This window comes from Pezoporus flaviventris, unplaced genomic scaffold (assembly GCF_033815535.1).
Source record: "Pezoporus flaviventris isolate CSIRO_AGI_PZ_B2104156 unplaced genomic scaffold, CSIRO_AGI_Pfla_v1 ptg000037l, whole genome shotgun sequence".
Lineage (NCBI taxonomy): Eukaryota > Metazoa > Chordata > Aves > Psittaciformes > Psittacidae > Pezoporus > Pezoporus flaviventris.
The window spans coordinates 20,638,266-20,663,929 of NW_026892585.1; the positions used below are offsets into that span (position 1 = coordinate 20,638,266).

A 25,664-nucleotide genomic window follows, 5' to 3' on the forward strand; every position below is an offset into this window, starting at 1 on the left:
CCTCACAAAGGATCTTTACATCTTCATGTAACAACTGGAAATGAACACAGTGAAATTAATTGACTCTTCTGCCTTCTTTTATGACTGAGGAGGCTGTGACAGTCAGGAACTGAACCCAGATCTCTCAGATTTCAATCCTGAATACAGCCAGGGACCCTAAAGCCAGAACACATCCTGTGAACAAATTACCCCCAGGTTTTTTCAGGAACCATCATGTAAACCTTTTGCGGCAAACTCACCACAGTTCTTCCTAGTGCTTTACTTACAGCAGAGATAGATGTTCCTCCATTCAGTGTTAACCCCAGGATTTTGGTAGGCAGCAGCACTCCTGGGCTCCAAACATGCTTCTCTCCGTTTTCCCTCATTTGGGAGAATTATGGCCTGTAGTAGAAAACTTAATTAACTATTTGAGAGGAAATTTCAAATGTAGATGTTACCCACAGTGAGGAGAACAAAATTAACTCATTTAATGTCAGACTTTCCATTAATTAAGTAATTAGCCTCCTGGCACTCAAAAAGTATTTAATATGCTTATAAATTTTAGGTCCAGAAAATTGTGTGACCTTTTGCAGGGCAAAGTGGGGCCTTCTGCCTTTGTTTTGAATCCTCTCCTTCTGGGTAGCAAGTGGGCTGCAAGGTGCAGTTTACTTAGAGGCAAGAGGGACTGTCTGAATATTGCAATTATGAAAGAGTAAAGGGAAAATGGAGCAACTGGAGAGACTGAGAGTCACGCAGGCAGGACTTGTGTCTGTTCAGCCTAGTATGAGGAAAAAAGTAATTCTGGTCTTTACGGCAGCATTGTCTCCAGTTCCTTCCTTCCTCCCTTCCCTTTCTTCCTTTTTTCTTTTCTTTCCTTCTTTCTTTTTCTTCCTTTCTTCCTTCCTCTCATTTCTCTGAGGTTAAGTAGACTTGAGTTTTATAAGGCCTTAGGTGGGTAATGGCTGTGCAGTGTACATTGGGTGAAAACTCCCTCCTATGGACAAAATTATTTCTAAGTACCTTTGGATTACTGTGGTTGACAATCTACCTGTGTGCCTCTGGTCTGTAAGAACCGCCTCGTGTGATTACCTTGAACATCATTAACAGAGATGATGTTCAAGATAAAACGTTTATCTTAAATTACTCTATAGTTGAGGTCTGAGAATGCGTGAGTATTTCTCTGAATTGTTACAAAGCTTCTGCAGATGCAACACTGAGCAGGCAGCCTTCTGGACATGCTCTACAAGGAGTGCTTCTCTTACTGGGCTGGAGTGAACTCAGAAAGGGTTTCCTGCATTAGGTGCTGCCATTTCCATAATCTGACTTTGAAGGTCAGAATAAGACATATGCATTTGGGTTAGTAATTAAGCAGTTATTACAGCTTTCTTAAATTGTGACCTAATAGGCTAATTTGGGAAGTGCTGGGCAACCACACCTTGGCCTTAAATGTATTTGTGAGGTCTTCACATGAAAATGTCTAATATAGTTATTCAAAACCCCAGGCCTCTTAAATGAGAGATTGGTTTGGTAGTTTGAGCCTGAACTTGCTTGCTAATGACAGCTCATATATTTGTTCCAAAAATATGCTTTCTTTAAGCATATTTTTGGAAATCTGAAAAATTTCCTTTTGATAGTGGCTGTTGGTTCTTTGGCAGCCAGGAAATCTGTAACATAAAAACGCATCTTCTTGTCTTTGAAGTGTAATCCATTTCTGGAGAGGGAATTTTCCCCACCAGAATTTGCTGTTACCAATGCGGACATCACAAAGTATCATAGGAGCTGTTCCAGTTCAACTACTTTGGACTCACATAATGGTATTCAGATTTTACCCATCATTTCTCAAGGAGAATAATTCAACATCTTATTTTGCTGTAATGAAGAAACTCATTGAAATACATGCTGCTTGGTTTAATTCCTGGCATTTTTAACATGCAAATTTCTCTATTCAGAATAAGTAGGATATGTATACTGTTGAGGTAATAGAAGAGGTTTCAGTCTGAAATCAATTGAAGGTCTTGTCATTTTTTTCTGTCCTTTCGTTGGCTTATATTAAACTGCTGGAAGCTTGAAGTTAATATTTATTTTCCCACTGCTTTTTTCTTTTGCATTCCAGAAATCCTTCTCCCCTTGTAGCTCCTCTTTCTAAAGGCATGTAAAATTGTACGGCTTTCCTGTGTTTACCTCTTCTTCCTATTGTCCTCAGTTGTGACAGCCCCTTCTAGAAAGATATGGTTGAGCTATATCCCCTCTAGTGGCAAGCACGCTTTTGCATTCAACTAAGCAAAATACAAAACTGTATTTGTGAAGAGCTTAATTTTTACTGAAATCAGTGCAAAGTTCTTTCCAGTTTTGTTAAAGCAGGATTGGGACAAATGGTGAACATTTTTGAACCTCTACAAGGAAAACCTGAATTCCAGAATATATTCCAAACATCAGTTTACCAGGGGCTTGTACTGCCAATTTACCTGTATTCAACAGGAATAACATTTGCCCTATCACTGGCATAGTAGGCTTTGTAAGAGAAGCTTTGCCACTATTTCAGCATAGCCCCGTATTTTATATTAGAGCCTGTAACACAAGAGGAAGAGTTGGAGAACTTGTGCATACCTGAACTCTTTACCATTTTCCTCACCTTTATTTTTACCCCAGATCCAGGCCAAAAGTCCTGGATAGAGCTAAGTGGTGCAATAATCACTGAGGCATAATGTCTGAATAAGTCTTCCTCCATATGGATAGAATTTGAGTCCACACACAGGATGAGGAAATCAGTTGAATCTAAGTGATCGAATGCTACATAACTAGAGGTTTCTCATATTCAGAGTTTCAGGGTTTGCACTTCTTATTGTTAGACACCAGATCGACAGTGTCTGAGCACACAAATCAGTTTGTATCAGCATGGGCAAAGAATTGCAGGCTCTTTCTAGAACTTTTATTTTTTGGGATGACTCTCCAAAACGTATGAAGGAAGTTCAGTCTGATGACTTTTGACACAGCAATTATCAAGAGCGTGAAACTGGTAAGATTTAGAGTGTATTTCAGTGTCAAGCTCTCAGATGTTTTCTTCGATACGCTTTGTCTGTTTGAAGGTAAATTCTGAGATCTTAGTTAAACATCATATAATTGGAATATATATAACATAATTTCACAAGAGGATAGTGGTTTAAAAGTAGAACATATTTGGGAAGTCAAGGACTTGGCAGTGTTCCTTTCACAGAGTTAGAACTATGACACATACATACAAAAATCATGAAAATGCAAAGTCAGCATTAATCACCTCTAACAACTGCATTTCCTGATTTGATACGGCTTTGTGGATATGTGACAAACTTACTACATTTCAGATGCAAGTTTTTTGTGTTTCAAAGGTCAAACATTTTAGTTATATTGCATTCCTAATCAACGTTACATTTCATTTGCCAGCTGGAAATTTACTTTGACTTTGTGTGTTAGAGAAGGGAAATGGCTGTGAGCTGTTTTTTGGCACACTACCATAGTTAGGAATAAGTAAAGTAAGGAAGAAGAATGAACTGAGTCATTTCTTGCTTCATGAAATTATTAAGTAAGGACAAGAAGATTGTATTTGTCAACTCCTCTGTGTATGTGACAAATGCTAAACACATTAAGTCAGCAAATACACGCTTTCAGCAAATAGGTAATTGTAGCTGCTGATGCCTAGGTCATGTGTTTACTTGTCAGCAAGCAGAAACTATTGAAGAGGTAATGTGAAAACTTAAATAAAAACAGGTGCATCTTCTCTTGCAGCCTTTTATTTTTGCTTAAAAGGGTAGTTATCACAGCATCTGTGCAGAGACAAGTCCCACTCACTCTAAAGGTTGCACTAATATAGTGGACCCAGTTGGCCATGTAGATATTTATAAAGTGAAAACCATCAGGATACGGAAAAACAAGTTAGCTTAAAAGGAGTCTGAAGTGTGTGCTGAAGGGGTAATGCATGTAGAAGCTACAAAAATAGTTGTACTGATTTTAGAAGCAGTACATGGAAGAAGCTCTTCCTCCATAGCCGCAGGCCTGACATGTTTGCCTGCTATCAGTGAAAGTGCATGATGGTCAGATGTAGAACAGGAGACAGTACAGTTGTATTTCTTAAACGCCCAGTTCAAATATGAGAGAGAGGCTCCTGAGTTTAAACTTTAGAATGAAAATTTTAGATGAGTTTTTGTCAAGATTATTATTTTTAAGAAACTTAACATAATTTTAAAAACAATAAATTCTTAATTGAAGCTTTTTCCTCTTGACTTTGAGAAGCACCATAGCTTTTCTACATCTAGGTGTATTTGGTTCTGTGAGAGCTGGGATAAATGGTGCCAAGTGTCTGCTAAGATGAATAGATTTGTACACAAGCCATTTTTTGCTGTTTATGAGGTCAGACAAATCTTTTCCTTTCTGCAGATTGACAGAGTACAAACCCAAGGTTTTTGCTGAGATATAAATAAGCGAGTTGACTGACTTTGACCAGCTACATCTTTTTTCCCCATCTTGTAATGAAACTTTTTCATTTTCTAAATTTGAAGAATATTTGGAAATGCAGAAGTTTTGCCTACTGCTTTTCACTCCCATTCTGTTGCCTTCTCTGAAGAAAGGAAGCCTTTTATACGGTTTTCTCTAAGGGGGAAATGTCTTTTGCATTGAACCTGTGAGATACTATTTTATTTTTGTTTTTCTGGTAATGTACATGTATTTCTCTACATCATATCACATTCTGACAATAATGGTCTTGGTACCCATATAGAATTTTGTGTAATTATGTTTATCCTGATATTACATTTTTACTCCATTGTGGTCTTACACAATCCACTTCCGTGATTTAAAAGAATTATATCTGTAGTCTTTTATTTTCCTAACGATCTTACTGAGACAATTTTAATCCTTAAGTAAGCAAGTACAACAGCACTGAAGTCAGTGAAATTGTACCATGACAACATTTGGCCCATTACTTTAATTAATGAGAGGCTTTTTACATATGCAAATATTAGAAGCAGGATTTTTTCATTCTGCTACAAGCAACTCTGGTTGGTAATGGTAAACTCTTGAAAGACTATATATTCTGTAAGAACACACTGGGGAACATAAGGAAAAGTAGGTGTTTATTGTAGTTAAAATTAATTCTTGGAAATGTGCCTATCCTCATAGATTATTATGAATTATGATTGGTGTTTTTTTTCATATAGAACAACATGATAGAATTCTAGCATCACGGTATGGTTTGGGTTGGAAGGGACCTTCAAAGATCATCTCATTCAACCACTGAACATGGGGACATGGGCAGCAACATCTTTTCACCAGACCAGGTTGCTCAAAACCCCATCCAGCCTGGGCTTGAGCACTGCCAGGGATGGGGGCATCCACAGCTTCTCTGGGCAACCTGTGCCAGTACCTCACCACCTTCACAAAAAAAATTCTTCCTTATATCCAGTGTGGATCAACCCTCATTCAGTTTAAAACCATTGCCCCTTGTCCTGACACTACAGGCCCTGGTAAAAAATCTCTCTCAATTTTTTTTTTTTTATAAGCTCCCTTTAAGCACAGAAATGCCACAGTAAGGTCTCCTTGGAGCCTTCTCCAATTTGAGCAACACCAACTCTCTCAGCCTTTCTTCATAGGAGAGCAGTTGCATCCCTCTGATCATTTTTGTGGCCCTTCTCTGGACCCACTTCAACAGGTCCCTGTGCCTCATCCTGTTGAGCTGAATGCAGTACTGCAGGGGGAGTCTCACGAGAGCAGAGCTGAGAGGAGGGGGAGAATCACCCCAGATCTGGTGACCACACTTCTTTTTATGCAGCCCAGGAGATGGTTGGCTTTCTGGGCTGCAAGTGCACACCGCTGGCTCATGTCCGGTTTTGTATCCACCATTATCCTCAACTTCTCTGCAGGACCGCTCTCAATCCATTCATACCTCAATCTGTATCTCTGTTAGGCATTGCCACAACCTAGGTTCAGGACCTTCTACTTGACCTTGTTGAACTTCATGAGGTTCGCACGGGCCCACCCTTCAAGCCTCTCAAGTTCCCTCTGGATGGCATCCCTTCCCTCAAGCATATCAACTGCACCACTAGCTCAATTCTATCCACAGACTTGCAGAGGGTGCACTCAATCCCACTGTCTATGTTATTGATGAAAATATTTGTTTAGCACAGACTGTTGAGGGATAGGGACTACCCAATTTGTGAGGGGGGGGAAAAAAAGAGTCTATAAAAACCATTTTTAAAGAATTAAAACATCATTTGAGACTTTCCAGTTACTTTAAACTATATAGTATAGCTACCAATAAGTCACCTGTTGCGGTTTAAGCCTGGGATTAAACCATGATGCTCACCTTATCAACACCCAGTGGTTTTGTGTGAGAGTATGTTCCAGCTCCCGGATGCACCCAGTCAACTGGGCTTCATCATTTCAAGTTACCTTTTCCGTGGAGCAGATTAACTTTGTGCAGAACTCCTTCAGCTGTTCCTTGGAAAGAAATACTTGGTGAGATTTTGGTGTTGTCAAATCTGCCTTGTTTGGAGACCACTGTGGCCTACAAAAATATATGTAATTTCTTCTTTGGTGACTGAACTACATGGCCATACCTTTATGCAGAAGAAACATTATAAGTGCAAACACAGTTCCTAAACAGTCAGGTATCTTCTACTATTCAAAAGAAGTTTTTTCCTTAATTTATGTGAAGTTTCTCTTAATTCATATTTTATATTGCCATCTGTTCTGAAGCAAAGATGTCGATTTTAAGTATGTGGGTGTTTTACATTACTTTGTTGCTCTGGTTGCATTCATGTAGTTATAGAAGACAAGTGTGATCCTTGTGATAATGGGTGTATTATTCCAAGCTCTGTTATTAAGAGAATTTATTCTGTGCATCAGTTTTCCTATCTCTTAATACAGGAACAAAAAAGATCACAGAGCAGCTGAATCCTTGTATGAAAGATGTTATATTATTCATTAAGAGAAAATTGCCAGTTAAAGCGCATTACAAATGGTTCTCCTCTAAATAGTGTTTATTCTACCCATCGACAGAGATTTTGCTCGCCCGGTTTAGAGTAAATAGATTCTTATAATCAGTGAATCTGACTGAATATGTGCTGAAGTATTCTACTCATTAGAGGTATCACAGTCTGTTTTCTCATTTTCTTCTCCCTGCAGGATATGCTGCAATGAGGCTGAACCTATTTCCATAGTTAAAAGAGTCAATTACGACAGACAGCCCCTAGCATACTCAGGTGTTCTGGTGAGGAGGTTAGGTCCCTTCACCTTAAGCTCTAAAAACTGTCTCCCACTGTTGTGAGGTGCAGCAGACACAGATGTTCAACACAGGACATCCTGGCTGAACAGATGAAAACCTGATTGTAATGTTCCCCTGATAACATTGCCTTGTATTCTGTGTCTGTTGTGGGTACTGATCTCATGCTTTGTACTCACAAAAAGCAACAGCACCCCCTGAAAATCCAACATGAAACTCTTAGGACTCGTTCTGAAATACTCCATCCTTGGGTAATAGACTACTCATTGCTGAACAGAACTCAATAGACCTTGCTTATTAGTGCCTTCTGGTAGTGCACTGGCTGAAAAATAGTGCTATAAAAGAAATGTATTTCAGTTCCCGGAATGCAACTTTTCACTTTGTGTCAAAACCTGGAGGCTGCAGCTTGAAGCATGGGTCTGAGAAGCTCGTGTCCTTAAGTAGCTTTATGTGCACAAAACGTTGTTCACATCTATATGCATTTTTGGTACTAGGTCCTAACATTTTGTAAGACCTGAAGATAACTAATGACTCCTCTTTACAGTACTGTGGATATTTTCATTGGCATCACCAGGCAGAATTATTTGCAGCAACATGTTATTAAGTTTTAAATATTGTAGAGCAATGACTGCAAGCTGTGCTATGTGTGACTGCAGAGAAGTAACTTTATTCCCTAACACCTAGAGTCCAGGGCTTCTCCTTGATGGCAGTGGGAAGCCCCACAGCAAAGTGCTGGGCATTGCTCTTAACCTTTATCTTTTTTTCTTCTGCGTGCCTGTATAAGTAATGTTATTGACTGAATGAAGAACATTACAAGCATGGGTTGTCGAAGGGTGTGAAAATCTATTCAGCAAGGGAACAGCTGCCTGTCCCCACTCCCCAGTCAGGGGTTGCTTGGTCAGTCTCTGGTGAAGAGGTCATGTGAAGTATTTTAACAAAGCAAAGTCTTTTGTTTAAAATGCTAAAAAATATATTTTGGATCCATATTTGAATATGCATTTTTGAGCTGTATATTTCTGGGCATCATTGGTGGCTAGCATAACAGAACCTCCCCTGAAAAAGTAATACCAGTAGGCATGTACATGTGTTTTCTGAAATTTGGAATTACAAACAGAGCAAGAATATTATGGTGAGTTTCACTGCAACCGCCTGAACATGGAGTAAGAGGTACAAGACCACTTCCGCTCATGATATGATTGCGGGGGTAATAAGTTAAAGTATCAGTTGAAGCCCCAAACTATTTGAGTTTTATTTGATTCATTAGTAGCATATTAAACTGAGAAATGTATTTTGGTATTGAAATGTACACTCAGTAGCTATAACAAGTATACCAATGCCATATATAATGAATAACTGTAATGTTTTATAGCCCACAAATGAAAAATACTTGTGGCTATTATAGGGAAACAGAGATGAAAAAGGATGAAAAATGTATCTTATTTTTTTGGACAAGAGATATGTCAGTACAAAACTTCTAATTCACAATGCTGGGAAATCCTTATTTGCCTATATTGGTAACCATAAATTGAAATTCTATTTGTGGCAGTGCCATCTAAATTGCACTAAATCTCTCCTGTCATTTTGTGGAAATGCATGAAAGTTCAGGCATCAATATTAAATACAATAAGATGTATGGGCTTCTGAGTGTTGCAGAAGCCCATACAGTTTTTAGATTAATTCTCCAAAGCTTGCAAAGCAAAAAAAAAAGTTGTTTTTTTGAAGGCTTTGCTCTATTTTTGAAGTAAAATAGATTTATTGGGTTTATGAAGTTAAAGTCAGAGGAATAAAATAAGACAGCAGCACCAGTCCAAGAGTAGTAGCTCTTGGTGTTGCTAATAATACTGCTTCATTTGCAAAAAAAAAAAAAGATTATTTTTAAACCATTTTTACTTCCCACTGTTTAGGGTGGTTTGTTTACCACAAAAACCTCTGGACAATGGCAAACATTTTAAAAGACACACTGTGTGTAACTTCTATTTGTAAATATTATGATTCTGTATTTAAACACAGTTATTTACCGTATATCCGAGGAGGCAGCTGGCCACTCACGTTTGCGAGCACCCCTTATTCACACAATCGTGTTTATGAGGAAGATAAATTTAATTTAGCTTTCAGTTGGCCAGAACCTCAGTTTCCTGATTTTCAACAAAAAGGGTATTTCTTTGCTCTGGATTTTTTCAGAGGGACTTGCTGCAGGTCAGGGTGGGTTTCTGAAAGAGGGCATGAATGTTAGACATTGGTTTTATTTAGGTAGTTTCTGCTAGGGTAGGACAGCAAGGAGCACTGGATGGGCACACTGTTAGAGGGCTAAAAAAAAAAACCCAAAAACCCTATAGTAACTAACAGAAAGTTAACCTTGAAGCCAGACTGATTATCTTTCCTTCAGTTTACTGATTCATTTTGTTGTGTCTAGTGCTACTCTGTTTGACCTTTTACCTCTACAGAGAAATATTCATGTATAAGTGTTCCAATTCTTTTCAGTTTGAGCCCTGAACCCAACAATCATCTCTGCTAGTGATAAAATTATTTGAAAATAAGTGTAAAAATGCAAATGAAAATACAAATATTCTTTAAATAGGGAACATTAACTCATGGAGGAATGTACGTGAAAAATGTAATAAATCTAGTTTTGTCAAACAAGTTAATAGACTTCCCAAATTACTGCGTTCTCTTATTTCACACAGGAACCGACATTTCAGTTCTGAATGTCAGAGAATTGTATTGAAATTGTTCTGCACAATCTCAGACCCCCGCAGAAGTGATAGGAATAGAAGTCAACTGACAAATTCTGTTCGTATTTTTGTGTGATTCTAAAATATTGCTGTAATGGAAAAACCCTGATCAAAGGGACCACACCACCATCCACCGCTTTTTGCTTTTGAATATTTGGGGCTTTTTTGATCATCTGAAGGTGCACTTTTAGAATATGTTTCCTAACACAATAAACAGAAAACAATTTAAAGTAGGTCAGCATAAATTTGAATGTACAATTGCACATGCAAGATTCGTTTTTTTAACAAGACTCGCTAAAAATGAGAGATTTTAAAACTGCAAGCACAACCGCCTGCACATTTTATGTGCTTAAAAGTGGCTTGTAAGTGCTCTCTTTTGTGCATTTTAATGTACTGAAGTCAGTGGTATTTTATCTCTGGCATCACTGAACACCAGATAAACTCTTGAGTACACAGGATTGAGCCTTTGCTTCCCAGGAAGACTAGCAAAGTTCCCAGTCACTCACAGCTTTTCTGCATTGGGGTTCAGTACACCTAGTTTGATAAAGAAACACGTAAATCCCTTCTGTATCTTTAAGAAAAGCAAAGTAATGTATCCCATAGGGGAAACAGTGCTCATGTATTAAACACTGCCGAGCTGACTACTTCCTCGTGTACATAGCGTCTTGAAGTAACTCAAGATCAGTTGTAGACCCTGTGGTGTGTCTCTGTTATACAAGAGTGTTTCTTGACTTGTGTTAAAATCTACAGGAAATTTCTGTATTCTGACATTTTACCTAACATACTTGCCACAATTTGTAGGGATGTTTGTTGGCATGCCCGAGTGCCTTCAGTGGGTGAGGAGGTGCTCTCCTGAGCACAGCTCCAGTCCTCCATATGATATACATTTAGCTTTAAATACAGCATTTATATATTTTGAGGGAACTGTACTAACTTGTTAGTGCTGCCTGCGGGAGAAAGCAATGCTTTCATGCAAAGACTGTCACGGGCAGTGGAGTGATAGCTGAAAGTAGTTGGCCTTATTAAGCAGAATTCCTGGAGGTGTTTACATGTCTATGTAGCTGTAAAATAGCCTTTCTTCAGTCCTAGGGTTTTTCTGCTTTCTCTCAGTTCTGTGTTTCAGTATATATTGTTATATGTGAGCCTCTGTATACAAAAAGGTTAGGAGCAAAGACTAAACCCCATTTGAGTTACTCATGGTTAGCTCAGTTGCTTTCAGTTGCTTGTGTCTACTTGAACAAGTAAAATAAAAGCAGATGTAATTCCAAATCCTTTTACTAACCATCAGGGAAGAGTACTCATTGACCATAATAATATCTTAGCAGAGTACAAGATGTCATCTATAAATGATACACATTTTTTAGTCATTAAGTCACATTAAGCAGTTCTAAGTTTTGCCCTCAGCATAAGTAGTCTCTAGCAATTGCATGTCTCTTCAGTATGCAGCGAATATGAAAGGAAAATTGTGTTTTACCCTATTACCTAAGAAATTGTGAAGCTATAAAAACAGATTACTATTAATAAACAACATTTTCTTCAAAAGGCTATGCATACAGTTGTGAGGAGACAGATGCTCTCACTTCCAGAATTATACAATTGGCAAGTGCATTAATTTTGAAAAAGATTATTTTGAAGGCATAAAAACCAGTAAAAGTACAGAAACTGTGACAAGAATACATATGCACGCTGTTGTGATTCAGTATGATTCAACAGAGGAACACTTTCTTCCTCTTAATACATAAATTGGTATATTTAAATCTTTCTCAGGTGAATAGATTTCTGCTAAATTATCGCAAGCACTACAGGTGAGCCATTTCTGAGCTTGCTCATACCCATGTTATTAAACAGTAATATGGCTTGAAATATCTCCACTATGCCTTTCCTCTGCATAAGAAAAAAAACAAGACTTTTTTTCTGTTAAAACACTGAATATAGTGTTTTTGAAGAGTACCTAACTGATCATTACAGCAATTAGCAGATATATTCCTAATTAACCTTCAAATAAGACAGGCAGCTGCCTGGCATGTGTTCCCGCAGCATTCTCAGGCCCTCAACCAAGAGCTAACACATGCAGCTGAAAAGTATTTCCTCCTCCATCCAGTCAGCGTTGCCAGCAAGGCTGCAATCAGCAGTGCTATTCTTATGACTTAGGACATTTGTCCGCTAAGAAATGGATTTGTAAAAAACCCTATTCATTAGATGCAGACCGCCGAAGAGCCTCCAAATATGAGCAATTTGGACAGAAGCCATCTATGCTAGTGCTGAACCCAGACACCACAAGATGAACATTTCTGTAGCTCATAGCCATTTGCTCCAGCTGTTTGCTTTGACTATACAAGACTTAAACATGCATTGATTAGGATAATAAAGATAAGCAGTAATGCATGATAAAGATAAGTAATATAACTCTAGTGTTCATGGGTTAAGCTACATGTTAGTGTTGTGTTGTGAATATCAGCATGACTGCTATAGTGTTCTGTGGGTTTCCTCGTGGTGATAGCTCTGACTCAAACACTGACCATTTGTCACTTAATGCACACAACCAGTAATATTACAAGTGAATAAACAATGAGAGAAGGTATCAACGGCAGCTGAACCAAGAACATGAGCTGGAACTGAAAATGGGAAAGAAAATAGCACAAATGTAATTTTTATAATGTAAAAAACATCTGTGTGAGTCAGGATTCCAAGTGTTGTTGCCAAGGAAATTGTAATGGCAATTTCAACTGTTGCTGGTATTATTTCTTGATATAGGGAACGTACACTGTGATTATAAAAAAACAACAAAAACCAAACAAAACAAGTCTTACACATATATGTGAAGTTTCATTCTTGTACGACAGAGACATTGATTACGACATAAAGGTTAGAATGATGGTTCTTGCTTGCTAATTAGAAATGTCAATTCTAATTAGACAAGGCATCATTTCTAGAGTAGGTCATGTGTGAGACTTACAGCAGTGGAAGTCTCACTTGAAACCTTGAGAGGGATTTTATGGAGCTCCAAGTTCTCTAACTCCAGCTCCAAACTGATGACTGCTTTCACAAGCAGGTACCTACACATTGGTTGTTTGCCTTCCCATCATGAGAAAGAGGTTGAGGACTTCTTCCAGCCGTACACTTTTCTTATGACTTTCACTTGACAAGTGAGGATCCTTCTTTTCTTGAACCAATTTTGCCATCATCTTTCCCAGGACTACTTTCCATCTTTTCATCCTAATGCTCTTGAATAAAGCAAGGGAGGAAACTAAGCCATTCATAGGGAAGGATTCTCTAATCAGAAGTCCAGATCCTGGGAGCACAGGGGAGGCCTGTGTATTAAGAAGAATGTAACCTCAGTTGTCACCTTTAGTGGAAAGCACATTAGAACAGCCCCATTCTCATAGTGAAGTTTGTGGCATAATCACATTCTGAGACTGTTTTAGCAAGGTGACTTGGTAACTTCAGGTCTGACTTTGAGTTGATTTCCAGCATCCTTGGAACAGAAAGCTTGGTTCTTCATAAGCCTCTTCCTAACCTCAGCCCCAGAAACTCTCCCAGAAGATCCTAGGAGAAGATCATGATGGTAGAAAAATGAGAAATTTATGTATGTTCTATTTTGTATTTACCCTTCCGTGGATCCAGAGAAGGAGTATGTTAAAAAATCTTAACAATATTCTATTCCAGTAGAAGAAGCCACATTACTTAGTGCCATTCTCACATAAACACTCAAGAATTTGCCAGATCTCCGTTTATTTCATCTAGTTAGTCAAGTGGTATGAATTGTTCAGTCCTCACAGACAGTGCAAAGAAAATTACCTAGAAATGGTGTTTTCTTTGGATAAGTCATAATGTAGCCTGCAATGAGGGCAATCAGTCTCAATCAAAAGTCGAAACATTTTAAGGTCTCTTTCACCTCAGACCTATGGCTAGTCTCCATATCTGAAGTAAGAGAATGAACTCAAATGAAGAAAAAAGGTTGTGAAAACGTGTCCATTTGCCAGTAATTTCCACTTGTGTTTTCTTCTGTTTACCAGAGACCTGGAAAAATAAGACCGCCTCTTAACTAAGCTGACTAAATAAAAGGAATCTGCTTTTGAAGTATATGGATTTCAGAATCAAATTTCCTTTCTCTGTGCCTGTTGGCTTTATAGGCTTGTTTACTCAGGAGGAAATGACTTGTTTTATAACGTGTTTAACATCATGTTAGTTAATCTGTGCCATAATACGGAGTTGTTTCCTCGTGTAAGCAGGCATTTCACATGTAAGCATGTGTGAATGTCACACTGAAAAGAGGAGAATCTGTATTCAAGCCTGTTCCTCTGTTTACAGGATGGAGAGAACAGACTTGCTGGTTACACAGCTTTCTTGTATGTTTGAAATACCTTTCTCTGTAAATACTAACTTCTTTAAATTTTCTTCTCATTAATTGCCTTCAATATTTTGGGACAGTTTTACAAGCAGCTTGTGTAGAAACTAAAGACTCTAAAACATCACAAAAGGAAATCTCAGAATTGAGCCCCTCCAATATCCAATTATTCTTTTCCCATAAGGTTTCAAAATTTCCAGGCTCCGGTTTTGACAAGTGCCTGGAGACAGGATTATTGAAGAGGACAGTCTTGAGCAAATCAAACCTTTTTATAGGCAGTTGGATAAATCATTTCCAAGTAGGCGAAAGATAAAATGACTACTGGTTATATGGAAAACCAGCTTCCTGAGGAGAATATGCAGTCATTGAAAAATATGACTGCCTTACTTACAGTATTCATAATCAGAAAATGTGTGTGTACGTGTATTAGAAATAATCCTGTATAAGTCATTCTCAATTACTGAAATAGCCAACTATTGCAGAATATCTTTACACTAATATTTCTTAAAGTAAGGTACTGTAGAGGTCTTTTTTTGTTAAGGCTTTAAAAAAAATCTTACATGAAATCATCAGTCCCTCAGAAAGTGAAGGAGACATGAGTCGGAGTTCAGCTGATCTGTTCATTGCTAATACATTGTGCATGGTTTGGGGGTTTTCTTTGTTTGGGTTTGGGTGGTTGGTTTGGGTTTTTTTTTTTTCATTTTTTCATCATTTCTGATGACCAGCAGGAGTTTGGAATCGGTTTTTAGATCAAATTAACATGTCAAATGGATTTCAAATCTGAAGCTTACAGTATATTGCACCCACTCATGACAAGCCTTTCTAGTCTGTTGGAGCTGGTCTGCTTTAGCCCTGTCTACCTCTTTGTACTGCATTGCCTCTTGAGGTTTCCACAGAAACTAGAAAGTCAGTGCTATTTGCAAGAATACTTTCTTTCCTACTACACTTCTTAAATCTTCCAGCTGCTATGGGGTTTCTGTACTATCTGTCTGCACTCAGTCATCTCAGCCTTTTAAATTAGATTTAGGATTTAAAAATGTAGTGCCTGATGGTGCCACCCCACCGTTGTGTGTCTGTTTCACTTAGCAATGATAGAAGAGTAAATTGCAGCTGTTCTGGGAAAGGGGAAATGTTGTGAAATTAAAAGGTAGTTACATTCTGACAAATAAATCGCAATCCTGGGAAAGAAAAAAAACCCAAGGAAAAGCAAATTAGGATTAACATGGAAATAATATCATTTGGCAAACTGCAGGGTTGGAGGTCATATTAGAAGGTCCCAGGACAGTCTTTTTTTTTTTGTAGTGTTCTTTGTGTTTTCCTCCTTTGCTGAAATATGGATCATGCTTGATATAATTTACCATAGAGGCAAATCAGACTGTTAAATATTTTATCTTATTTAAACTATACACTCCATTTATGGACTGTAAAAAAGATGGAACTAAAGTTGGTATTACTTTAAAAGAAAAAGAAACAAAAGATGTGTCGAAAGGGAACCGAGCCTATAGATGTGTAATAGGAGGCAAATGGTTGTTTCCGGTGCTGAAAAGGAAAGCCTTCTTGTGAAGGGTTTTATGTCATTTTCTTCAGCTGAACAAAGTGGAGAATACTTAACAAAATTGCCATTTTTAAAATCTCATTGTGAATACTCAGCATACTGTGATCATACACTGTGTAATGGTGTTTGCAATGAATAAATTGCTGTAGATACTATAATATAAATAACTATTTTGTGCATTAAGAAGCAGTTCTCTCCATGATGGCTTCTATCTCAGAAATGCTCTGAAGACAGGACCTTAAAGAATAAAAGCATCAAAGTACTCTTTAAATAATACCAGTCTGCTAAAGTGCTAGGATGCTTTTAATAATTTTTAGTGGTATTGTTTAGAAGTGAATAATAAAATCAACTGAGTGATATTGGCTTGGATCTATTTGTTATTTTTACTGTGGCCAAAACTTACTAATTTTTAACACAAGAGAGCTTCAGCAGCTTCAGCCAAAATTTTTTAATGGCTCCAGTGAGAGGAAGGCAGAGAAAATCAATCAGAAGGAAAAAAGGATGTTCCTCAAACAGACTTGGCACACTGGCTTGGTGTGCTGTGAGTTTGTTGCAAGAAATAAAGTGGCAGGAAGCCCCAAAGTTAAACTGCATATTGCTTTGGGTGATAAATGGACCTCTATAACACCTTGCTAAAACTAGAGAAGATTGACAGTAAAAAAATGCCGTACCACACTGAGTTCAAGTGCTCTCAATAAGCACAAAAAGCAGTATCTAGTGTTATCCTGTAATACATGACTGCTCCTTTGACAGTTCATTGGGATCGGTTTTCCTAAATATTCTCCCAGTCATGTTTACCACAAACACATTGGTTCCGTAGTGTAGATGAACATGGTAACTGGCTTCAGTAAAAAGCACTCGATATAAGCAGGATATAACTTTGAAGGAATTGTAGCATAAGTTTGAAAAATGTCTTAATATCCTTCTCCTCTTACTGCTTGCCTAAAAGTACTCTTTTTTTTTAAGTTTCTTATGAAAAGATGGTCTCAATCAAAAAAATCGGAAGAACTGTAAGGAAGTGTGACCCAAATTTTTCAGCTGAATTCTCTTGTTGTAATGGAAACTAAGTGGTATATAAGATTTGTCTGAAGTTTCTCTTTCTGTCAAGCCCTATCTGAGTGACAAGTAGTCCAGTCATTTCACCCTCAGTTTCCAGTATGAATAATTAAGCCTTATGAAAGACACCTACTCAAGAGCCTTTCTTACTTCCTCTAGTTATATTGATATTCCAACACACTTAAGACATAAATTCCTAGTAATATTGCAGGTTGACCAAAAATACTGGATCTAGCGTAGACCCAAATTTGAGTGTTAGATTGTTAGAGCATGGAGAGCCAAGATTTTCATGACATATAGCACCTATTTAAAGTAAAATTAACATCTCTTTTAAAAAGTATATATATTGTTAATTTTCTTGGAGTAATTTGGATCTCTTGGGCCTCAAATTAAATGCTGAAAAATTTCCAGCTTTGGTCTAGATTATAACTAGTAAGAACTATGAGCATGTTCCAGCATTTTAATAAAGGCACTTTTTGCACCATCAAGAAGAAGGAATTGAGATGGAGTGTTCAGCAGATTTTCAGGAAAAACAGAGATTAAGAAAAGGTTATGCCTTTCAAAGGTACAAATTTCGGGAGGGTTTATTCTTTGATGAGCGTTTAAGTCATCAGTATTATAGCGGAAGTAAGCACTTTTCTCTAATTCTAAAGAGGTTTATTTCTTTAATTGTTCTTTGATTTTACTGCTTGGAGACTAGCCTGCTAATGTTATTCATAGCAGAGGTGTTATTACCCATACAACTGTGCCCATTGCCACAGGCAGTCTCAGTGCTCACTGCTCTCTTTGTTTTTGTTTTGTAGAAATGTATTCCTTTGGCTGCTGTGGCAACTGTTTATTACATACATTTATAAAAGTAGCTACTGATATCACTGTAGCATCTGGGCAGGCAGCTGTGACTCCCTTTCCCTTCAATACACTACTGTTGCTCCAGCACCCCCTCTGCTTGCTCTTCATTTTCTACATCCCTGAAGAAGGGCAACAGAGAAGGAAAGAAACAAAATGAATAACTGCTGTACTGTAATAAAATTCCCCTGTACCATTTTCCACCCCCTCCTTTCTGGAGAAAGATGAAAAATAGGAGGGTGTGTTGGTGGCTGTTGATGAGAGAAAAAGAAAGGGCATGTTAGGGGGAGGAGGATCTGCATGTACCCGAAGGGAGGAAACCTCCACTATAATGAAAGAGCAATGAATTATCACCATACAGAGAAGGCGCTGGAGAAAACCCACCCTCAAGCAGAAAATAGAAAATACAGGTTCTGTGAAGAAGGATTGTCAGTAAAAAAGGAAGAGAAAGGGTAAAGTCTCAAGAGGTGGTGGATCAGGTGTGCTTCCAGAATGGAGAGAAGAGAGAACTGGGAGAAGAGCAGAAGAAATTCAACACATAACCAGTGCTGATGGCACTGTGTATCCATTCCAAAGCCAAAGACATAAAGCAAGGGCTGTGATGCCAATGCTTTCCAATGGCACTGTTTTTGCATTGTGTTAAATGGGGCTGGGCTGGGTGTGCAGGTTGGTCTGAGTCACTTGGTGATGTTAGCATCAGCATAGCACCTGGTGACTTCTTCTCAAATTGAGGTTATCCATCCACTTTGCCAGCATAGTCCTACTGCTGGTCTCATCAGCGTGTTCCCAAGCAAGGGGACAGCTGCGAGATGTGATACATTCCAAAGCAACACTTTTGCTTAGGACCAGTTTCAGTAATGGCACCAAGTTCAAAACAGAGAGCAGAGGTATACTGGGTTTATTTTAATGAGGCTTCATATGAGCTTCTCAGGAGATGTATCTCACTGAAAGCTGAATCTGCAATCTTTTGTGTTGTCACATCCATCCTCTTCCCTCAACAGCTGCGCTCTTAAATTATTTTACCAATCTTCCAATACTTTTGTATCCACTGTGACCTCTGGGCCAAGTGGCTTCCCAGAGGCATTCACAGAGGACAGCTAGAGGCAGGATCTGCTGCAGCATAACTGTTAGATGTGTGAGAAGTGGGATTGCAAGAAACTGACTTGTAATGCTTGTAAACAGAGATAATTCTGTGGTGAGCTGTTCTGCTCAGAGAAATCTCTTAAACAGTCAGGTAAAGGCTCCATGTAATAAAAGGAAAGAAAGAGGAAGAAACTTGAGTGTATCCCTCTTCTTTCGCTGTCACATGTTACCAAAGGTAGTTGAGAGAGACTGTATCCTCCATGGACTGCACTTAGGGCAGGGGAACCCCAGTTCTGTCTGCTGAGGCAATTCAGATTAAACAATGCAGTATTAAGAATGAAATGCCATAGACAATGCCATGGAATGTGTAGTATATTAGTATAATGTCCTGGTCCTGCTTTATCCTACCATGTTATAAAGGATGAGGGTAAAAATGAACTTAAACTCACCTAGTCCAGAAGAATCTTTCCATTTCTTTCTGAGTCCTGAGGAATAGGAAGGCCTCCCAACCATCTCGCTTTCCTTTTTTATTTGGCCTGATCACTCCCACCAACACATCATTCATGTGTTGGATCAAGAAGGAAATTTAAGTTACAATTCCTTATCTTACTTCTTTGCTTTCTGCTACAGCACTACCTTTCCCTTGTGTTAAAGGGTACAGTTACGCCTTTATGGGTGGAGACCAGTAAGATTGAGAGACCAAGAATGAGAGGGGAGGCATAGAACTAGTTTTCATTTTCCACATCACCAGAAACAAACTATGAGGTTATGCTCCCTCCAGTTATAGGCACTGGGGATGCATGTAACCCTTCATCAAGAAATATGTTAGATTAGAAAGTAATAACATTATTTTTACTAATTTATTCCATTTGTCTACTTGATAGACAAAGGGAATATTTTTTTACCTTCTGTGTTTACCTTTTTTTTTGAGCTATTCTCTGGAAATTAAGTAAATTTATGTACAAATCACAGCTCTGACAAAACTAAAGATCAGCTGTACTTTCATAACTTCTCCAGATAAGTTTTCATGTGGTATGTCACACAGATGCTGTGGTTTTCATACAACTCTCCTGATACATTATTTTAAATTTAATATTTTAGGATATTCTAACTGCAGGGAAAGCTTGATGTTTGTAACGTATTGTACTGGACAAGCACTTTTTGGCTGCACTACTTTCAAGTCTGCCTGCCTAAAATTTGTTGAGGCAATAGAAAATATTCAGTGCATTAAGCATTTAAAACAAAATGGATTCAGTTACAGCAGCATGTAAAGTATTTTGGTACTAACTGTAACTGATGTACAAACATTTCACCTCCAAGTAGGTTTGTGGGAAGCAGTGGCAGAAATAAAATATATCAGGAGACACAAAGGAGAGTGAAATAAAAAGGAGACAACTTTACATGTTTTGACTCCTTTGTCCTGAATTTCCTAAGCCCATATTGATGTCATTCTGGAAAAGGAAGAAGGATGGCTATGTTTCTTCCAGCAAGCAAAGCCTCCCCAGTGGCTAAAATAGGGTATACTGTGGAGTGTCTCGAGAGCTATGGGGGAATAAGGACAGCAGAAAGCTAGCTCTTGACAAGCCGTTATTAGGGCCGTCTGCAGGTCCTTTATGCTCAGCTGCACCTCCTTGGCCTTATGTTACAAATTCCACCTGGGAGATAACACAGGTAACACCTCTTGCTTCTCATTGGGCTCCTTGATTGTTTCATCCTGTAGTCACCAATTTTTAACATCAGGGCTCAAACTGGGAGGCTGTGGTGCTGCTCTGACAGCGGACCTGCCCTTCTCCTAACCACCTTATCCTTACAGTTCAGCCACTTCCACCTGGAGCTGCCACAGCCACCATCATTTCCCCCCTGAAGCTGATGGATTTAGCAGTAGGTTAGTAGCAAACAGCATGAGTATTCTCTGGCCCTGGGTCAGTTTTGCTCAAGACAGATTTAGTCTGCCCTTTGCCAAGTGGGTGCACATCTCAATCTGTCCTTCCAAAGATAACAGAACTTCAGGCATGTTTGGTTTGCTTTCTTTGAGAGCTGTCATTTGGTTGCCTGTAACATTAATAGAGCTGGAATATAAACCATACTGAATGTAAACCATTTGGGCTTCAGTGTGCTGAGCAGATATCCACATAGGAGAAGGGCAATTAAATCCTCTTGCATTACAACCCTATAGAATAAGGCTCTGGCTTAGGTCTTACACATGTGGGAATTTTCTCTGGTGAAGCCTGATGAATCGTTGTTCTGGTTGCCAATAATATGGATAAATAAAAGGCTTAACAGTAAGAAAGAAGGAAAACAAAGATATACACCTGTCAAACTGTTTGTATTATTAATGTGCAAGTGAAAAAGGATTACACTTGTGTCTGCTGTTGCCCTTAATACCAGCCGTTGCCTGTGCACATGAATTGGCATTTTACATTGGCTCAACAGCCTTGCTGCCAGCAAGCACGCTAACTGGCAACGTTGGTAACAGCAGTCTTCCCATACTCCATACAATTTGAGCTATTCTTCAAATTAATAATAATACTTAATAAAGCTTCATCTCTCATTTGCAAAGGAAACCTTCAATTAATGTTAATCAGCGTCCTCAGAATGTGATCAGACTGGGCTTGTAGCTGGACGTGCCGAAACAGCTCAACTGGCAGATGGAGCATTTTCCAACTATTCTAATTAATAACTGCTCATTTAAAATGTTAATGCAATTAAATAAATAGGCAAAACAAATAAAAATAATATACATTATGAAAATGACACTATCAGAGAATGTTCAAATCAAAAAAGTGAGCCTCGCTCAAACCTAAAAAGGGCCCAACCATTGCTTCTTTGCTAAATAAGGTCTAAAAAAGACAGGACTTGCTTTTGTTACTTGCAGTTTCCAACCGTTTCTCTGGGATCAACATTTATCTCACTTCTGTTTGAACCTGCTAGTATCAGCTGTGCCATTGCTTCTCCAAGTATTAGAATATTTTTCTGCAGAAAATGGGAAAGGATTTCTTTCATGTATTATGGGTGCTTTTTCTATGCAAGGTTTAGACTGCCTCTGCTTCTTGTCTTTTGTATTTGAACTAATTGCCTGATTTTTTTTGTAAGGGTTCTATTTTCTGTGAACCTTGTATACCATAGCACTGATGCAGAACCACATTTGTTTGGGCTTATAAAGAGTTCAATTAGACCCTTAATACCTAGTTCAGTCACAATTAAACCTTCCCTGTTGATTCGGGATTGGTCTTTCTAAAGGCAGTGAAGGTGTTTTTAATTATTCATTCTCTGGTTTATTTCTTACAGCAGTCTCAGCTGTGCTTTATCATTCAAAGGTTAATGCAAACTGAGAACTGGGTAAATTAAATTTGTTTGGCAGCTCACAACCTGATGTATTATAGACACTGTGGAATATGGATAGCAACACTTCTGCTATAGTGACACTTAAAAAGGCATTTTTTATCTTTAAAACAGTTGCTATTTTGTTACTATGGCTGATAGAAAATGAAAGTTCCATAATGTTACATTCTTTGTAACCTATTTTTGTTAAGAAGCCACATAGTTTAGTAAGCCAACCAGCATTAACAGCTACTATAGAAAATTGATGTAGGTGCTATGACTAATGAAGTACACTGCGCAGCACTGTCACACAGTTGTATGCAGAGAATCATGCAGTCAGAAGTTTTAATGAAGGGAGCCCAAGGAATTTCAGGTGAAAGAGGGTTTTATTAACTTTCAGTGAAAAAAATGAATAGTTAAGCAGTAAACATGACATGATGTCGTATAATAATTGGGTACATTGTGAGGCATGGAGCATAGCCAAGAGCTTTCATCTGTTCTGCACATAGGGTTATTTCACAAACCCCTGTCTGCTGTGGAAATCTTTATTGCAAACATAGTAAGAATTGTTTCACAAGAAATGCCTTAAGACAATACCACATCAGTTATTTGAAATACACACCAGAACCAACTTCCTCTCAAAAATATTAATCAGGTACCTAGAAGTTACCATCCTGATTGATCCTAAGTATAATTCAACTCATCTGTTGGTGACTGATATCAGCAGGCTATGTACTGAAAAAAAGCCTTCATATTTCTTAAGAGGCCATGCTGAGTAACATATGTACTTCTATAGACAGGCATTATGTTGTATGAAAGGAGGCTGTGTTGGCTTTTGGACGAGTCATGCCCAAGAACTTTTATTAGGTTTTAAGTATTTTTTTCCTCAGGAATGGACCATGTGGGTGAGAGATTTTTCTTGTTTCACATACAGGATTATGTCTTGTGATATCTTGTAATATTGTTTCAGTACTGTGTTTTTAAACAAGGACATTGAATTTAATGGTTGAAGTAGCTGGTCTCCAGAGTTCCCTTCCAACCCTAACAATTCTGTGAATCTGTAACATCTTAACCTGCTTCCTCTTTATAATATTTTTCAGATAGGGTAACATTTGCAGAGAAAAGTACTTAGAAAGTACATCTGCAAGGTTGTTTGGACCCTGCTCAGTCTTTAGTACAGTCTGTGCTGTATAATAATGTGTGTAATTACACTGCTACTGACTGATGAAGTAGGTGGATGAAGAGGTAGGTGAAAATAGGATGGCTTCTGAGGCAGGACGGTCACAAGACATCTCAGCAAAGTCTCTGTTATCCTTGCACTGTAAATACTTTACATCTGCCTACTAAAATATTTGAGATGATTCAGTTGGGAATTTTTCTGTGCTTATTTGAATAATTTATGATGTGATTTTAATACTTCTTCCTGGCTGAATATATCACTTCACTGATAGAGCTTAGGACACCAGTTACATGTTTTATCAAGGGCTAACTTAATAAATGTGATACACAATTTTAACTTGTAGTGATAAAAAATACACACTTCTAACTTGCAAAACCAGTGGTACTACCAGTAGAGTATAACTGATGGATGTATGTAGTTATTATGTTATATTGATTGTATGTAGTTATTATGTTATATTTTTGTTTTCTATTGTAGTGCTGGACCCAAAGGAGACAACATTTATGAATGGAGGTCAACTATACTGGGGCCTCCAGGGTCTGTATATGAAGGTGGAGTTTTCTTCCTTGACATTACCTTTTCACCGGACTATCCTTTTAAACCACCGAAGGTTAGTAGGAGGATATCAGAAGTCTGATAGGAGTCCTCTCTTCGTGATATTTCTGTGTGTGTGGATGTTGGTGTATCATTGTAGGATGAAACATAAAACTTTCAAGGCAATAATGAATATTTAAACTGAGCATTTTGATGGAAAGAATTTAAATAACTGCCTAAAATTTGTCTGTATGTTGCCAGTTTAGCTGGATGGGTATGCATTTATTTAGCAAATGGTTATATAATTTCCAGCAGTTATTTATTTGATTTGGATTTGTTGCTAATGTGAAAGCATTTATATTTGAGTTGCACCCTATGTAAGCAGCTGAAGATACTTAATCTTTCCTGTTGACCCATATCATTCACCAGGGGTCTGTGGCATTCTGACAAAAATATGCACCTTTTGCACTCCTTCATATAAATTACTTCTGCAGATGCAAGATACACTATTATTCATTCATGATCATTGCCTTACATCAGTTTACTGGAAGAATGTGGAAATATGGCAGCATGGGCAAGAAACCAGAGTGAAAGACATGAGATTTACAGAATTCCTTACAGATTGGTTTCTAACGCTGTTAATAATGACACTAATCACAGACATAGAACTGTATTAATATGATGATGGCATAGCCATGATTGAGTATGCTCAGAATATCAAACAGGAAAATCTGGAAGACTAGAAAAACAGAAATGGGATTAAATGTGGTAGTGCAGAGTGTTACTGATAACCAGTAGTAATAATTATGAGGGGGAAGGTGGGAGGGTGTCAAAACTGGGCTTTACTGGGGGGTCACAGGATTATTTCAAACCAACTATCTAATGCATCTGTAAAGAAGGCACATTCGTAAGATACATCCTCTGGCATTGCCTGTAGAGATAAGGAATTACCAATGTCTTATACGTGACACTTGTAAAACATTATCTGGAAGACAGAGTGCAATTCTTAACACACATATTCACTAACAGGAACAGAAACTGGGAAAATTTACCCTTGGCAGGGCTTTTAATAGAATCAAATAAATTGATGGGCCTGTCTTTCATGAAACAAAGTGAAAAGCAGTGAATTGTTAACCTTGCCAGCATGGAGGGTGAGGGCCTGGAACAGCTTCACTGGAGGAGCTATGGGTGCAAAAAATATTTACCTACTTTTTAACACATTTTTGAAAGGGTTGCTTTGCCAGACCGGTCCTAATAGAAGGGTATTGCATTAAAACAGAGAATAGTTTATTCTGATTTGATTACCAAGAGTACACTGTTGAAAGAGAAGTGTTTATAAACAGAACTATAATGCCACGGTAGTAATATTTGTAGTAGTTAGCATTGATATTATCAGGAAAAGTTTTAAAAAAGAGAGATGTGAATTCAAAGTAAGTACTTGTCATTCTGTAAATTGGACTTTCCCAGCCAGTGACCTAAACATTGGTTAGTATAGCAGTATTTGAGATGGTCTAACTTTGTTAACTTTTAGTGTTCCAGTTTAGGGAAGCTTAGAGTCTTACAGGGGTTGTAGACCGTGTTGACTGCACATTTTCTGATTTAGGTAACTGTGATTACACAGTGAAGAAAGACATCGAAACATTTTAACTTTTCCTTCAGTTAGTTAAAGCTTTGGGCATACTGAGCTGGGGCAATGCACTATTCTTCCTTCCTCCCTCCCAGCCCAAGCCAGTCCAGGCTTCTCACAAGGTCTGTCTTAACAGGTCCATTTTGTTTAC

At 38.1% G+C, this 25,664-nt stretch overlaps 1 protein-coding gene across 1 annotated transcript in view; it reads left to right on the forward strand.

Moving 5' to 3' along the window:
- The window catches only part of LOC133275131 (ubiquitin-conjugating enzyme E2 E2), a 210,618-nt gene that overhangs the window by 148,673 nt on the left and 36,281 nt on the right, over nt 1-25,664 (forward strand). Inside the window, exon 4 of the mRNA XM_061464928.1 lies at nt 23,830-23,962. Within this exon, the coding sequence (XP_061320912.1) occupies nt 23,830-23,962 (133 nt within the window). The remainder of the gene's footprint in view (nt 1-23,829; nt 23,963-25,664) is intronic.